The sequence below is a fragment of the Anguilla anguilla genome, chromosome 5 (genome assembly GCF_013347855.1).
Source record: "Anguilla anguilla isolate fAngAng1 chromosome 5, fAngAng1.pri, whole genome shotgun sequence".
NCBI lineage: Eukaryota > Metazoa > Chordata > Actinopteri > Anguilliformes > Anguillidae > Anguilla > Anguilla anguilla.
This window is the reverse complement of record NC_049205.1, coordinates 42,800,951-42,819,350: the sequence shown is the minus strand read 5'-3', so window position 1 is coordinate 42,819,350 and position 18,400 is coordinate 42,800,951. Positions and strand designations below refer to the sequence as shown.

The 18,400-nt window shown below is 42.3% G+C and overlaps 1 protein-coding gene across 2 annotated transcripts in view; it reads right to left on the bottom strand.

The window, feature by feature from the left end:
* Positions 1 to 136: 136 nt before the first annotated feature.
* The window catches only part of LOC118226851 (SH3 and multiple ankyrin repeat domains protein 3-like), a 156,642-nt gene continuing 138,378 nt past the window's right edge, over positions 137 to 18,400 (bottom strand). For both annotated transcript variants that reach the window (XM_035416809.1, XM_035416810.1), the window contains exons 17-20: positions 6,168 to 6,303; positions 4,058 to 4,138; positions 3,498 to 3,506; positions 137 to 1,440 (exon numbers count right to left, since the gene is read on the bottom strand). In XM_035416809.1, coding sequence (XP_035272700.1) covers positions 1,334 to 1,440; positions 3,498 to 3,506; positions 4,058 to 4,138; positions 6,168 to 6,303 — 333 coding nt within the window. In that variant the 3' untranslated portion in view covers positions 137 to 1,333. The remainder of the gene's footprint in view (positions 1,441 to 3,497; positions 3,507 to 4,057; positions 4,139 to 6,167; positions 6,304 to 18,400) is intronic.

Below are 18,400 nucleotides of genomic sequence, written 5' to 3'. Positions count from 1 at the left end.
TATTGTTATTTTTGCACATGCAAACACATTCAGACACCAGCGTGATGAAGTGAGAAACTGGGGAGCCTTGCATAAGACCCTCCCCTCCCCCCCACACCTCCAACACCATCCCCAACCCCACCCCATATTCGCCTTTCCTTTTACATCACAGCATCTCTGCGATGCCTCATTTACACTGCACGCTAATCACGAGCCTATTCTTACACTTCATAACACACTGCATGCTGGCTGCGCTGAACAAATATATCTTCCTCGCAACAAGATAAGGAGCTCGGCGCCCATTCATTTCCAAGGCCACCTTTTCTCAAGGCAGTCTGCAGCCTCTCTGCATCTGCCTACTGCTGCGCCTGCCTTTTTGCAGAATCACAGATTCGCCATGCAATATTGATGGCAGGGGTCTCCTGGGTGAACTGTAAAAATGCACGTTTTTCATGCATGGCCCCAGAATGCAGCAGTGCTTCTTCCTTAAAAAAAAAAAACACAGCTTTTTGATTTGACGAGTGGCAGAAGCATCTCTGAGTATGTGGCTCGGGTTCTGCTTTCCAGGTGGAATGTTTCTATATTAGACAAATGCAGAGCCATTACCATGGCAACATCTTGAATCTCAGTGAGTCAAAGCCTTTCTCGAGTGGGTCCAGATACTGTAACGGCCTGAAAGGAAGCACAGTTTCTCCTTACAGGAGAAAATATCTGAAAAAGGACGTCTCCTGTTTATTTCACTTAGCCTTTTTGTGAAGAATGGTAATTTAGTGAAAACAAAATATATCTAGGTTTTACATTTTCCTAGATATGAAAGAAGCATATGACTATATTTAGACATCTCTATTTACAGAATCTATGCACATAAATTTTAGATATCGATTAAATGTCTTTGGCCTTAATTTGATTAACCAAACATTCCTGACTGACTCACAAAACTCTGACTTTTATATGATCACAACATCACCTTTTTAGAGAGCCTACTAGGCACAGGTGATAGGGTTTTTTTCCTGCCGAGAAGCCAAGTCAGGTCATCAACTAGCTTATATAATCTACTAATGACAGGTCAAAATCTGGGAGACCACAAGTCACAATACTTCCTTAATATTGAGACACCATTCTGCTCTGTCAGTCTGATTGTTTTCTCACTTTCTAAATGCAACCTAATCAGCAAGCCAAATAACCACACGAGGGCCTACAGCCTACCCTGGCAGTTTAGCAATTCAATTCAAAGTATTTCATTGTATTACTACAGAGGCAGACATACTACAATACAATATTATGTTGCAGACAAACAATAAAAAAAATCTTCCTGATGTATCAACACAAATCAAATAGTGCCATCAAAAGCTTTTTAAGTTCTCAAAAGTCGTCTGGTGTGGTCCAATAACGCAGACTTGATATAAAATTTTGAGGAAGCATGCTTGATGAACTTACCGCCCTTCTTTTTCCTCAGTGTGGCTTGGGAGTAAAAAGAGAACTCTTTGTAACACTGAGGTCAGAAAGTACAGACATACTTTCTCCTTGAGTTACTACAGTACAGACTCTCTAAAACATGCAGCCGAGCTAGCGGGGAAACCCTGGCTAGCTAACAGCAAGCTCAGTCTTTGAAATCAAATCGAACCAACAGAGAAATATTAGATTGCTACAAAGTCTGAAAGCAGTACTGCTGTAATTATCCCCTTGTAGGGGTACGATATTCAGTGGTCCTTAGGGGGACATAGAATCTTTTCTTCCCAGTCTAAAGTTTAATTTCTCGCTTACAGTGTGTGGGGTACTGTGAAGGCCACAGTGCCTTCAACCCTCAGTGTTACTAAGACTACTAATAAAGTCAAAACAACAGGAATCCATTTTACATAAAACAAGGATGCATGCTCATTAAAGAAATTAAATTCACCCAACTATTAGATTTGCACATGCATCAGAGAGAAATCGGTAAGTTTCATGCACGTAATGACACCCACAAAACTGAGTAAAAGAGAACATAATGTAGTAATGGAGCAAAGGGATGCTAAACAAAGCTTCCATGAATGAAAATCTTTGAACAGCTATTTTTTTTTCTTCTTAAATCACATGTGGAGTAAAAAACAAATTCTGCAAATGATGAAAATGAAAACAAAAAACATCACTGCACACTTGTTGCAAAAGTGAAGAATTACTAACATTTCGGTCATTCTGACGTTCATCAGAAACCGAAACAAAGCTTCTAAAAATATCCAAGCACCTTAAGGCAGATGCTTTGCTCCGAGCCGACACATAAAATATGAGTCAAATCTAGGGAAAATGCATACCACAAAAGTGAACATGATCACAAAACAAAAGGAAAGCAGATCAACTGAAAATGTATTCCCTCTCTCCCCTTAATGTAGGAAAGGCCAGGCCATCACATACCTGAGGCATACAGTAAGAAAAACGCTACTGCTAAGGCACAGCAAGCTTTCTGAAATGCCTTTGTTGATGCTTTAATGTATCGTCCACAAAAATGATGGAATCTTCTATTTGCCCGAACGGTCATTATGAATGAATATAATAGACGTAATCCAAAGCAGACTCAGTTCATCTCTGTCTGGGGAAGGAGGTTTGGGAGAAAAGCGGTGATTCAGTTCATGAAAGATTCCTTTCAATTTCAGCCCTTGACGTAATGTCGATATCTACAACGTTCTGGGAACTGTAGGTAAAAGAGTGAAAACTGCTTCCAATCACTGCCTAATCTGTCTCGGTGTGATTTGTTCCGCCGATTAACATCCTGTTTCCATAGCAGTGCTCCACTAAACATGAGGGAGGTGGCCGCGCGTTGTTATGAAGGCTGAATTAATGAACACCATCACTCAAACTGGGCGCATAGCTGGCATAAAGCTTGCATCAACAATTATCATTAAGCAACAAGTACTGGTGCTTTATGCTTTAGACGTCAACTGATAAAAAAAATACACACATAAAAGGGTTGAAATTGGGGGGCAATGTTGTAGACCAACTATATGAAACCAAATAATGAAAATGTAATTGAGCAAAACCGACAAGGAATGGGCCCTTACACCATGAGTATTCCTTCCTGGAGAAATCCACCCTCCCATTTGGTCGCTGGTTTAAGCGCAGATCTCTCAGAACTTGCCCTTGTCCATTAACTACACTTATCTATTATTTATTATTAACCCCACAGCTGAAGACAGGAGTTACAGAGGCTGATCACTCCCATGAAACCATGCAGCATAAATACTTAATCATGAGCCAGTCGCATAGTTGCATCTTGGGTATTTTTGGAAGTGTGTGTCCAATGAACGGGGTGATGATGGATCAATTGGACAAACTACAGTTATATCTGTAAGTTTTCACATGGAATTATGAATGAAAAGAAAGGCAGTAGGCAGCACAATCGACTTTGAGCGAACGTATCACATGCTGATCCCCCTTTGTTCAGACTCCCTGATTGAAATGAGCCATTGAATGAGACAAAGAGAATGCAATCAAAAATAAAAAGCCAGAACAGACAGATGCGCTTCCACATTTCCACCGCTTACCTTTATCCACTGTTGAGGCAGATTAAAGTGAAAAAAACAAGAACAAAACAAAAAATAAACATTCAAAATAAATCTATTAGAGAAAGTGGGGTTCAATGTTATTGAAGGTCAAAGTATTAAAATTATAGCACTGCTCTGTAAATCTAATAGTACTCAGCCTTCCTTCCGAAAAATCAGTATCGAAAGCATCTGATTTCATCCAATGTAACAAACCTTTATTAATTGTGCTAATTTAGCCAGATATTTTCTCCTAATTTGGAATTCCAACTGGCCAACAGAATCCCTCCCTGCCTCTTTGATCACTGCTATGGCCAATTGCGCGCCACCCTGTGGGGTTTCCGCTGCAGACCGCAGGGGCACATCCGCACAGCGGAACAGTGGCTCGTCCCATAATGCAACATGAGCGCTTCCACGTAAGCGTACTGAATGTCTGTAAATCGTCGCACTGCATGCCAATTACAGGAACGGTGAAGCTGAAATGCGTCAACAGTCTCACACCTCTCGCAGCATGCATCCACGCTCCCGTGTCTTATCTCCTTCTGAATGATAACGGTGCTCACCTAGCTCCTCCAGCTCAGAAGTCATAGATTTTGAACGCATGGACAACGCTGTGGTTGGAGCCCTCTTTGGAGGTGGGGGTGCTTCAAGAAAAGAATGAGAGGAGAGAGATGGAAGATTTGTGTTTAATTTGATTGAAGGACACCTACCTCAGAAAACCGAGTTGTTGCAAAGGGACAACACAAAATTTAACTCATAAAGGTCATATTAGCAAAATAAGAAGTGTCATATGAAGCTATAATCTGTACAAGCTAAGTAAGATTAACCCTTTCCTGTGGAGTTTTTTTAAACACCACAGCAGCTGTGGCCATAAATCCATTTACATAAGTCCTACCAAACATAACTCATTGGGTCATATGATGCATTTTTCTACTGGGAAGCTGTTTAAAGTTGGGTCAAGAGTCATCAGCTGTGGTTAGGGTTAACAACTCCCACTAGGCAAATTTTGACACCTATGGCCATAAGAAAAACTATCAATCAATAAAACATTTTTTAAAAGACTAATGCATTACAATAAAATCACAGATTGTCACAATATGTTTGAGACTAAAAAAGAGACCATTATTTGTGCTGTGTGTTTCCTATATATTAGGGGGAAAAATCTTGTTTTCATAATACATATAAGGGATGCAAAACAAAGAATATTCTGGTTGTAAAAATTACCAGTCATTGACTGGGCATATTAACCAATGCTGATATCTCATTGTTTTACATCATAGCACAAATCAAAACTGCACACAATTTTTCATATCTAGGGAAGAAGTAGGGCACAGATATCACCTTATGAAGGAATTTGTATTTAAAAAATTCTACTTTTATACTATTATGCAGAGAGCATGAAAGCTACTCTCTCTGAATAGCTTTGCTTGTGAGTTTGGCTGGTAAAAATGATAAATGGAAGCTCAATAATAAAAGAGGATCGGATGACAATGACTGGGCTATTTTTTGAGCTGAACATTTTCACTTAATTTACAGCATCAGGACAGCAATAAATGCATCACCTCTCAGCCGTGTGTATGCAGCACCATGTCGGCCTGACCACTTATCATTCAACAACAGTAATTTATTTATACATACATGTCTTATGCACACACATACATACATGCATGCATAAGCTTAGACATGTGGGGCTGTGGGTGACAGAGACACTCAGGGTCTTCTGCAGGTGCCCGTCCTCATGCCATCCTGCTGCCCAGCCTGGAGAGGCTGTGCCCAGGACCTGTGCCAGCAGGACGGAGACGAGGACCTTGAAGCGTGTCCAGCTGGATCGCCATCAGCCCGCAGCGGGGCCGTCATCTGGCAACGGCTGAGCCCTCCCCGTGCCAGAGGAGCAGCAGATACGCATTTCCTCATTAGAAGACGGGATCGCCCCAGCCCGGCCCAGGCCTCGTTTCGGGGCACTTGCGTCCCAGAGATCGGAACTCGCGTGCATGTCGGACCGTGGGCCTGACCCACGTGTAGACCGTCAGCACCATTATCGCCATGCCCCATTTTCATACGGAAATGGCCCACTGCTCACACTGGTTGGCAGTACTTAATTTATACCCATTAATACCGGTAATGCATTATGTGGTTTTGAGGATGTGAGTAAAAACACTATGCTCAGGTCAGGTATCTCAAATGCTTTTAGAAACAACTTATGCGTCTGATATTTTTCTTCACCTTGTACTTAACAGATCAGCTAATGGTCCTCTATCTGATCAAGTTTCAGAGCACACCAGTGTGATGCAACTCTAAAGTGTTTTCCTTTAATTGCTTATATTTAATTTAAAGTTTGAGTAACCAAACTTTCAGTTTTGGAACCTACACTTTAATCAAATGTAATCGGCAAAAAATACACAAAACAGGCCCAGATGTATATCAGCATCAAAATTAAATAATGTGATATGGTTTTCTCCCTAACTATCTATGGCACTTTGGGTCAGGCATAAAGGGCTTGCGTTCTGCCTTCACCAGTAAATTAGAACAACTGGTAACTGATATGGGGTTTGGAACACTGGATTTGTACGCTGAGGTTCTGATATGGGTTTAGAACACGGGATTTGAACAATGGGGTTCTGATAAGGGTTTAGAACACTGGAGTTTAACACTGGTTCTGATATGGGAGTTCACCTTTCTTGCGAGCGGTGTCCTCTGGGTCCAGGTTCCTGCTGACCGTCACCACCTTGATGACCAGCTGGTTGCCCCCTTGCCGAATCATGTTGACGACCTGCCGATGACCCACCTTCACTACGTTGTCCTGGTTGACCTGCAGGGTCAAACAGAGGACAGGGGTGAGACCAGGCCCTTTACAAAGGCATACCTCACACTGTAGCTGTGCAACTGCTCATCAACATCAGGTAACTGGGGAAGGGGTTTCATCAACTCCCCCATTTTTTTTGATACCACTCCAGATTGCACACTTGTACTGTGCGGTCTGACTGTACATAGGTCAGATTACATAAAATACAGTAGGTCAAGCTACATTTACTGATTTAGAGAAAGTTTGTTCATTCCTAATATAGAAGTGCATCAAAATTCAAAGTCTTTAAAGTCATATAAGGCACCAAAGAATAATTACCAACAGTAGCTAAACCACTTTCCAAAGGCAGTGTTTTATTATTTGCACAGTGAAAAAAGCCCATGTGAAAGTCTTTATTATTCATCAAATAGCTTCTGATTCACTTTCAAAATCAAAATACAAACAGTTTGGTGAGACATCAATCCATTTTTAAGTCCATGTTGGCATAGAGAATACCCAAAGCTAAAAACCTAAAAGCAGAAACTAAATATCAAAACCAGTTCAGACAGGACAGGAGATAATTAGCAAAGCTACAGTGTTCACAGTAAGCAAATCACGCACCGCACATGCGTCAGTGTGTGCTGTAAACTATCCTGTGTGTTTCGATAAAAGCGTGCTCCGTTGACGGGGGGAGAACACACAGGGGGAAACCCTGAGCAGAGTTTGCCTGAGCGTCAGGCTGAATGAGCCAGCAGGAGCGATAAAGTCAACCAAAGGGCCTCTGAGGCCAGGCCACGTCGATAAGGAGCATAGTGTGCTGCTACAGGGAAAGCACTGGGAGCCAAGCGCTCAGATAACAGCGCGGCACAGGTACTACCCATCTTCCACTTGTGCTTTGACCCCAGCACAACACGCTGCAGACACAACAGCACTTGCAAAACAACAACAATACCCTTACTGTTTTTAATCAAAGGTGTAGCAGATGTGTGACTATAACAGGTGTGAAATAGTTCAGAGGCTTGCAGTCTGAGTTGGAGTTTAATCAGAACCCTGACTGGCTAGCATACAGAACCATGAGAATTATGAACCTAACAGCAGTCAAGTACTTTTTAATAGTTATTGCAGACACTGAGCTGGCCCAAAAACCCCCTGGGCTTCAACACAGTTTGTGAAAGAGAGCAGGGGAAATGTTAAATGGTCTCAGCCATTTTCTTCTTTTTTTGGCCTACATTATGTACTGCTAGCTGTTTGTTCTTGATACACAGCATGTCCAACACCACCGAAAAAACTGAAGTTCTATAGGTCTATCAGCACCTTCACACTAGATTTAAGTAAAATGTAAAAGCAGTTGCAAGGAGATAAAGCAAAATATGGCCTGTGGTTTGGTTTTATCGAGGAGTTACTTTATAATTGCTATCTTTACTGCCCTCAGACTGGCCCTTGCAGAGAAAACAATTAATAAAAGACATATATCTTGCTATATTGTTTGTAAACACTACAAAGCATTTTGCAGCTCCCCTTCACCGTGTGAGATAAGAGACCCATTCACAGTCACTGCTGAATAACTCCCACCCCAAGTGCCATTAACATGGAATCACACTGTGGACAAACTTAATTTGGTTTTCAATCAACGGGAAAGTTTCACAAGCTAGATGAGTGTAAGGAATTTCGTCACTTTATCGCAGATGCAAATATAAACCAAGGGACGAAATGTTAAGGTGAACATCATTCCGGGCAGCTGCTGTCGAGCTCCGGATCCTCTTTGTCAGGAAAACAGGCCGATCTCAAGCACTTGAAAAGAAGCAGCGTATGAGGACCCCTGGGGCCTGTGCCATCACGCTCTCGCGAACACGCACACGCGGCCACACATGCGCACACGCGGTCCTGACTAGTGCTGTTCCAGGATCATGCAGTCCATGAGATATCTACACAGAAATAGGCTACAAGAGGTAGGAACCTCTACTATGCAAGGTGCCGAAAGAGACAGAGAGAGAGAGAGACAGAGAGTAAGGGAGAGAGAGATAGAAAGAGAGAGAAAGAGAGAGAGAGAGAGATACAGATACGTGAGAAAAACCAGAGCCACTGTGTGCCTCATGTTGCAGGAAAGGTTACATGAATAAGCCTTGGTAACCTAGGAAACAGCCCAGGAAGCTGATGTCAGCGGAGCGCCGCATGACTGTGTGGAAAACGAGAGAAGGCAATGGCTGACGAGCTGGTACTGTATGAGAAAGAGAGAGAGGAGAGAGAGAGAGAGAGAGAGAGAGAGAGAGAGAGAGAGAGAGAGAGCCTTGCAGGCTGTATTCTCAAGATTGCTATCTTTCACCAATGTACTGCTCAAGGCTAAAGACTAGCAGAAATAAAGACAACACAATGAAAACCATGGATGTTTTGCCATTGGATTAGTAGAGATCAGGTTGAAGCTGGATCTTAGATTGACATATGCAGCAGGTTTATCTCCTTCATGCAACACTACTCTGCCATGGTGAAGACATGTTATACTCGAAAAATGTGGGATTTCATGTTGACACAATCTGAATGTTCTAAATTTACAGTAAATAATTTACTGTAAATAATAATGATTTGACATCCAGCTGTGCTTAGATCCTAATGCTACCAGAAGTTCAGCGTGTAACCACAGATGAGGTTAGGCCCACCTATACAAACCTTTCTATAGTTCACTAGCTTTAGCTGACTACTTAATTTGCAGTGCTTTAGCCAGCAGGCTAATAACGGGTTAGAATGTCCAACGCAGGTCCCAAATGAATGAGCGCATAATTCCGCATACTTTGCTTCCAGTAAGGGGTCGATACATCAGAATGCCACCTGAACCAGAAGCAGACGTATGCAGCAAGCACAGGGATGCAGTGGGCATAGTGACATTTGCACAGAGTGAACGGCTGTTTCACAGGCTGTTACCATTACACAGAACTGAAGAACATCTCCTCACTTTACCTTCCATTCCACTGATAACAAGGGAGGGGAACAGACTGAGAGGGAAATGTCAGTCACCTAACTAACCATAAAAAAGTTAACATGGCCTAGCTAATATTGTGTTTACATAGAAGTTTGAATACAAGCACCAAACATGGCAGCTATGTTAGCTATACAATGACCCATGAGTAGTCTATATAGGAGTGAGTGGTAAATCTCCCCTTATTACAAAAAATAAACTGAAAAGGCTAGAATCTTTGCATGAGCCAATGCGACCAGTCCTGGGATTCTAATAAGTATCCATCATATAATAAAATTCAATATTCGTTCTCTTGGATTTTATGCAAGGACAGCATGGTTGTGTTTCGCAGTGCTGAAGCAGTTACACTGAACGACACACTAGCTAGTCAATTTGCAGAAAACATTATGGTAGCTAAATAACTTACTACTATATAACCACTGCATTTACAAGGTAAATAACTAGTTTGCTTGGCGAGCTAGCTAGTTAGCTGAAGCTATGCAATGCCAGCATGTTGCCACTAGATAGCAACCATGCTTAATAAGCTAGCCAATGAGTCAGCCAAGCACTGCTGGTCCACCATAGCAAAATTCAGATCACCCTGAACTTTACAAATTAACCTTACAGTACAGCCAAACAACCTCTTGAATTCATGCTAAACAGTGGATATATGACTCAGGTCAGTTTTAGCTACTGCAAAGTACTGACCATTTCACATATAATGGAAGTTGTTACTGCAAGTCGTCCATGGTAACGCACCAATGAAATTCGTAATAAGGGACAAATAATATGGACAGAGAAGAGGAAGTTCAAATCAGGGGGAGGCGTGGGCCTGAATTCTCTGGGGTGGGTGCTTGAAACCATAAACCAACACTGCCAACTAATATAAATCAAGCAGCAGAGATCTGTCACCACCAATCAGATTACAGCAAGCCTATTCTACAAAAGTGAATTCAGTTGTCCCGATGCTCTGTCAGATATAGGTGTCTGGAAATTGAGATTACACAGAAAGTGATTTTAGTGAAGGCATTTTGTATCACTGCCAAGTCTAAGCAAGTTTATTTTTCACATGAATCGCATTCAACCTTTACGTATAGTGTATCCACATTAGCAATGCAGAAGAAGCTCAGAGATTCAAACCTTTTAGGAAAAGGGGTGGCTCACAATTATGAACTAGTGGCTCATAACTTCAAACAAGCCTTAAGTGAGAATTTGTTCTATTTTGTTCTTCCAAAAGACACAGCAGAGTAAGGTACAGCAAAAAAAAAAAAGAAAGAACTGTTCGCCAAAATGAAACGGCACCATCTTGTATAATCAGGAATGAAAATGTTTCCAGAGTGAGGAGATAAGTGGGGAGTGTCTGTGTGTGCCGGATGGGTGACCCCTGAAATTTCAGGGATCTTATGTCAGATCTCACTCTGAAAAGCGCACTGATGGATATCTATCTACACTAAATCAGTACTCAGCAAAATGAAGAAAGGGCCGCAGGGGTGGATGATGTCTTTGTTCCTTGTCAAGTCGTGCATGTGGGGTTTGAAGGATACTATTTGCTTATAAAATCCAAAAGATAAGAACTGTAGAAAATGAGCTCATAGTAGACGGTGAAAGCAAGTTATATTTAAACTGCAGTGCATGACTCATGGTCCTACCTCTCTATAGCATGGCTATGCTGCTAAGGAAAGGTTTGTTTGATAAAAGACTGTACAGAAAGATAACATCCTGAACAAATGTATAGCACATAAGGAGGACATCTTAGAAAAGTGGGTTACAGAATTATGAGCTCAAACAGGAATAATGGATCCAGAAATACATTACTGCACTGTAGAACATACACTATACTTATTTCTGACATCATTTATTGCTTTGTACAGGTAGGATGATGTGCGTGCTCATCTATATTCCCTCAGTGGAATTGACAGACAATGTTGTAGTGATTGAATGGGTTTAGTGTACAACTGTAATTAGGAATTCCAAACTGGGAGAGAAGGAAAAACAGGAATAAAAAGATAATAAAAAGCAAATGAAAAATATGTGAAATACTCCTATGTATTCTCTTCTACGAGACCATTTAGACAGCGAAACAATGAGAAGACCAACTTTTTCAGTTTGGGAAATGCAGACTTCACCATATTTCATATTTATCATATTTATTTCATATTTATCTCTCTTAATTCATCGGTACATCTTTACTTATGCTCAACCCCTCTGGACATTATGAAGCACTGTCTCTGCACAAACTGCAGGAACAGGCAGTGTGCACACTTCAACACTCACATGTATGCACACAGAGAAAAACACTGAAATAGCAGATACAATAGAGTGAGTGAGCACGTCCATTTGCGTTAGGATATGATGGGATATCTTGTGTCAATTACAGTACGACAGGACCCTCAGACCTTTGAGAACATGTATTAAGGTCCCTAGCAGGAAATACTGCACAAATCATAGCTCCCACCATCCGATTTCAGAGACCTGTAATTTGATTTGTAGCTGGGGAAACAGGACTGATGAGCTACGGACATTCTGTATGCAGGAATCAAATTAACAGAGGAAGTGGTTGATGCGGAAATGGGCGACAGTTAATTTCACAATGAGCCCCTTGGTACCGTACAGTCTGGACCAGTGGTTCTCAAACATTCCGAAATTATGGGCCACAATCCCCAACAAGAATGCGTCAAGTCAGCTACAACGGAAAAAAAAAATCAGTGCATCATTTTTTTCCTACAGAGACATCTGAACGAAATAAAAATGTAATAATTATGATACTCTATGGTCTGGACAAGCAGTTCTTAACCAGAAAATATGGGCCACAGTTCCCAACCAGAATGTGTCAAGTCAGCTACAATGGAAAACACCAGCGCATAAACTTTTTCCCACATAGTTTTGATCACTGACATTTTAATTGTTTGTATACGTACAAACATGGGTTCTCCTCAGAATTTGAGTGTGGCTCTAAAAGGAAACAAAATGACTTTCCTTTTGTTGTTTCCTATACGGAGATATCAAAAAATAAGTTCTTAAGGTCAGTCTGGTATTTCCTACCATTGCCTAGGTGGGACAGACTGCCCTTCCAAGCTTGGGTTCTGCTCCTCCTTAAATCCCCTAAAGATGATCCACACTATTACACACGTTGAGTCACGGGGTGAGAAAGACTAGCCTCACCCATTCTACTCCAAGCCAAACTGGGCTTATGCTGCAAACCACTAAGGAAATATTTAATGACAGCTAAAGGAAAGAAACTGTACTGAACATTAGATTAGTCCACAGTAATTGACCAAACCGAATTACAAGGATGCATTACTGTGTCTAGGATATTTTTAAGGGAATAAAAAATAATAACAATAATAGAATCAAAGCTGCACTCTTGTAATTAACTCTGGGGCAGAATATACCTTTCAGATGTAACAACAGTTCTGACAATCGGCTTACAGTAATGCTTTGCTTTGGACACTGCTTGAAACAGTGACACGTGGGATAATTCATTGGAGAGCATTACACTGCTATGCATATCCTCCACCTCATTAAAAGCTGGTGGAATTAATGACTGTTCGTCCTGTGACCTGGGGTCAGGGGGCGGACCCTCCATTTATCGAATAGCACTAGTTCCACTCGAGGGTCGTTTGGGTTTAGGCAAGCCGGGCTCGAGAGCACCTGCGGCCACGCCGGGTAGAACTCAAGGGAGCCGTTTGAACAAAAGGAGGTGGTGGGTCCATGGTGTTACGGCTGATTGTTCCGGAAGGACTCCTGCCCTGGAATCTCCTCTGCGTGAACGGAATGCCTGTGTCGCCAGCAACGAGCAGCTAAACCAGATTTAAAGACATGTGACAGGCTAGCCTGTCAAACAAGGGCTCCGATTAAACAAAGAAATGTTTCAGGTTGTGGGGTGGGGGTGAATGAAAAGTGGGAAGCCTTCCAGCTCATTGCAACCTGTTGCATTGACATTGACCTGGAATTACTCAATGCTTGCCCTTACCTGTGACTCATGATTTAATACAACTGCCAGTTTTTATTTTCGTCAACAAAGTTTGCGGAGTTCAGAAGTAACTTGGCAAGCTGTGCTGATAAATAAATAAAATCCTTGCATTTATATTTAAGTCAGACTTGAGAATAAATGTTGACTGAATACAAGCCAATGGCTCAAGAGGTCCCTGCAACACTAAAGTCCCTTATAAAATGGTAGGACATGACATGAAGAAACTGCTCTAGACTACCTTGTAATACACATCAATATATCTACATTTCCTTGAATTATAGCGCTAGCCAGATTTCATGCAATATCTATGCATATTGAAGGGTATATTTTACAATGTCTTTTCAAAATGCAGACTGAAGCACATACTCAAACTATACATATGCCTGTGACACACTTATGATTACTTATGACATACGTCGACTAAACCTTGCCATTCTATTTTCTTATTTCATATTTTAACAATTTCATAAGTGATTATAAATGAGCCCAGATTATCTCTTGCCTCCCACGGTAGCAGCCATTGTGATCCACATGACCAACAGAAGCCTTTATAATCTTCCCCATCACACAGCCACAGTCTCCAGCTAGGGTTATGTTATGCCAAGCCAAAGCATTTGGATGGCAGATATGCAATCTACCAAGTTATGTGTGAACAGGGCACAACCCATATAAATATAGCCACTTTGGCAATTTTCTGATTTTCCAGCCAAAACAGCCACAATGACCACATAGCGTACTACAGTCTGTGGACAGAGGATGGCAAGACAACCAACAAAAAACAACCATGCTCAACTCTCAACCCATTAACCATCCATCCATTATCTATACCCGATTATCCTGGGCAGGGTCGCGGGGGGTGCTGGAGCCTATCCCAGCATGCACTGGGCAAGAGGCAGGAATACACCATGGACAGGCCGCCAATCTATCACAAGGCTCTAAACCATTATATCTATTTCAATTACAAGCAGAACATTCACCTGCTACATTTGATACTACAACACTACCTTCACATTGAGCTAACACATCTGAACGCTCCCAGCTAAGACAGAGACTGAACCTGGAATGTTAGCATATATAGCTGAATACATTGTTAGCGCAGACAATATCTGTACCAGGGTTTCCTATAGTGATGCCTGGAAATGGAAACTTCTGGACAGCAGCATGCGACCATCATTACTGGCACGACAGGAAGGGTTTTACACGCTCTGGGGGTCAACCTAGATCAGACCAGATCAGCTATATCAAGACAATTTTGTACACTTGGGCTCAGTGAAGCTCTGAAGGCAGACTGTGAGTGGAAGTCGTGATCTTTGTAAGCACACATACAGACAGAAAGGAGCACACAGACACGCATCATCGCTGCTGCAGTTCTGCTCACATGCGTCAAAAAAAACTATCCCTGACGGAACATGCAGATGACGACGGATTGAAATTCCCCTGCAAGAAAAGGGAGGGACGAAGAAGAAGGGAGCACAGTGAAACACTGCTGCTGGTACCTGGAGCCCAATTCAAAGCAGCCTTTGCTTTCTACTCAGTAGTTTGACGGATGAATTATTCATGAACTTGCCCTCGCGGTAATAACGCAAAGCTTCAGCTGACGTGTTTGTGTCCGATGGTAAATTTAACGTCGAGGAACAGGACGAACTCTGACGGGCCAGAGGCTGCGTCTCATTTCTGAACACCTGACCCAGTGACAGGCGCTGCGCATAATTAGCAGAAAATAGACAAGAGACCATGAACTCTGAGTTATCTATCACATCCAGACTCACGCAGGAAATCCTGCGCTGATATTTTGAAGCTTTTATTCTGAAAACATGCACCTCAGAATTAATGCACACTCAACCAGTCATTTTTTTTGCACAAAAGGAATGAGGTATCTATTGAAAGGCATACTTCTCAATCAACGCGTGTGTGCGTGTTTAGCAAAGTGAAGCCTTTGAACCCATCAGTGTGTCTGTAGTAGCATGTCTGCTGTTGCCCCAGACAAAATGGTTTCAAATTTGGCTGTGACTCACCCTAAATTACGGTGTCTTAAAATGGGGAAGGCTGTATGGGTATGCTGCTGATATATTTAAAACACAAAAGGCAGTATTTGTGTCACTAACCATCATTACATTCATTCTGTGTCACCAAATTTGGGGGGGCGTGGTGGTCCAGGGGGGACAACAATGCCTTTTTAGGACAGAGTTTGAATTTGAGAGAGAGATAAAGACAGAGAGAGAGAGAGAGAGAGAGAGAGAATGTGAAGGAGAGAGAGAGGAGGGAAAGAGAGGGGGAGAGAGAGAGGGAGAGAGAGTGAAGGAGAGAGACAGAGGGAGAGAGAGAGAGAAAGAGAAAGAGAGAGAGACAAAGAGGGCTGCTGGATCAGCTGTCCTGACGCCTCCTCAGGGGAGACCGACATGCAGGCCTTATGTAATCCACTTCCTCCACGTTCCGCCGTATTGTCTCACTCCTCATTACACAACTCGGCTCAGTCGACTGGGAGACCCCCTTCAGCTACCCGGCAAAAGACCCCACAGTGTCCATTTCACATCGAAACGGACCCTTCAAATCAATGGAAGGGCAGGCCTGCAGCATCCTCGGAGGATCCGGTACAAGGGCTTCCGCTCTCAGCCAGTGGAGACAACCTTTCCCGCCGAGCTCCCGATTATAAAACTCGCTTTGATTTGTTGATTTATGAAACTACAAGAACGGCTAATGGCGCGTGCAAATTTATTGCCAGTCACGCAATTCGCAGCCGCTGAAGCATTACACATTGTACTTGTGTACTTTGGACAGCAGGAAATATAGTTGGGAGAAAGCAATAACGACGAACGGACTGTTTACTGCCGGAGCGCTGATTGCTTCTGGTGCGTGGACCGTTGAGAAAGCGAGCCCGCCCGTCATCAGCATCAGCGCTATGCGAAGCGCAGTCAGAGTAATGCTCCCTCGTGCCTCGTTGTCAGTGACAAAGGAATTAGGAGCTGAGAAGAGGAGAGCACGCTGTCTGCTCCCCTGATCTAACCCAGCGTTATCGGAGCCCAGACAGCAGCGGTCTGGAATTACACAAGCCCTCTGCGTCTAACGATTAGTGCCGGAGCGGGGCCTGTCTTTCACAGCGCGGCGGGAAGGAACGATCCGGTCGGGCCGTCCGCAGACGTAACGCGCGCTCATATTACGCCCTGCGTGCGGTCAGTCCATTAGAGACTCGTTTAGGACAGTCATGCATCTCAATAATAATAATGTCTTGCGTTCGTATTGAGTTTCTCATAGCATGGCCTTAAAGAGCTTCAGCTCAATCGCCACCAATGTGCGGCACAACCCTGGGTGGGGAACGGCAGCCATGCTTCAGCAGAATTCTCAAGACACATCAGCTGAGGCTGAGAGGGAGGCAATTATATCGCCGATTAAAGCAGGGGATGATTAGGTGGTAGACTGAGAGATCCATTTTGGGATTTTTACCCCGACACCTCATACTGTAAGTGTAATGAGACCTTTAATGGTTTTTAGGTCTTGTTATAAGTGTGAGGAGATCTTTAATGGTCATAGCAAGTCAGGACCTCGGCTTAACATCTAATCCAAAAGACAAGGATTCCCCTTGGTCATAAAGGAAGACCACTCCCCACTGGCCCAGCAGCACAGATGCCTGCAGCAACTTAGTTTTCCCTCCCAACCAAGCACTAACCAATCCCATACCTGTTTCGCATGAGCCACTTCGGATGAGCTTGGCATATTGTGTTACGGCTGGTGATCAAAGCTTTGGGGCTTCCCTGATATCTCCAGAGGTCCATGAGTTCATTCCTTAAAACAGCTTCTGATTATCTGTCTTACACGTTTGAAACAGTATACCTCATTTACATACATAATTTAGCATATCATTACAACCAACAATCAAATGTAACAAAGTAAATGGAACAAATATGAATCTCAAATAATTCCTATGAATTCAGTCTTGCTGCTACAAGAAGACAAGCACATGAATAAGTGAATTTGTAGTACCTGTGATTATTGGGAAGAACATTACTGTAACATTACAATGTTGAGCAGAGTACTGAAATTTACTTAAGTGCTAAATGTAAATGCAGCAATAGTTTTGTGTGTTGACTAGAATAATAGGTTATATAGGCAGAAACTACCAGTATATCCTACTATTCTAACCAATGCACAAAACAGGTCCTGCATTTGCATGCTTCAGTACAAGTTCAGTTCAGTACTACAAAGTATATTTAAGTACTTTGCGCAATATATTACTGCTCCATTCATGGCCTTTAATCAGATTAACACTGATCGAGGGCCATGAATGAAACAGTACTTAAATCAAACCTCAAGAAATGATACACGATACATCCGGCAAAAAATCAATAACAAAGCCAAGGTTTCCACAAAGCTTGTGGAAGCATGCATTTTATTGAAACTGCCTTGACACATGTTGGATTTGACAAAATTGTGTAAACTGTTGACCTGTCAATTAAAGCTGACCCAATTAACCTTCCTTTTTTGATGACTATTTCTCTTAAGTGATCTGCAAACAAAATGATACAAGGAGGGTGGAGGGAGGGGGGGGGGACTTTATGTCCAAGATATTGTTGGCTAAGTACACAGAATGAACAGTGGAGATGTGCATTATTGGACTGTCTTTGTGGGCTGTGTAACTGTTAAGGGAGTGCTAACCTAGCTCTGGATGTACGTCAGTAGAATCTATTATTTCTGTCATTAGTGTTGTAGAGTCATAGTCAGGTCTGGGAAATAGGAAGTACATGTAAATAAAGTGATTTATGGCAATAACTGCCAGGACACATTCAGCAAAGCTTTATTTCTATTATTCTTTTTTCTATTACTTATGAACATTATGAATTAGCCCTATGAATTTTAGCCATTGCATATTAGCCAATTGTGATTCGTTTGAAAATGCTACATTTGACAATTGCTGCATTTTCAATGGTTCTTACAAAATTCAATGCGCGTTTCAAAAACAGCATCTGAATAAACCAAGCTGTACAGTATGTAGCTAGAATTAAAAGCCAGGCTAGCTTGCTAAATGGAATTCACCACATTCATCACAGTGCAGTGCAATACACAAAATCAAATGCTTCAGAAAGCACAGGAATGTGCTTGCTTATCTGCTTGACAAATTATTTGATCTGACAAACAGCATCTAAGTTTAATGCAAATTCTGTACTGCATCTTCCTTGCTCCCTTGAGGAAACCGAAAGCTAGCTAGC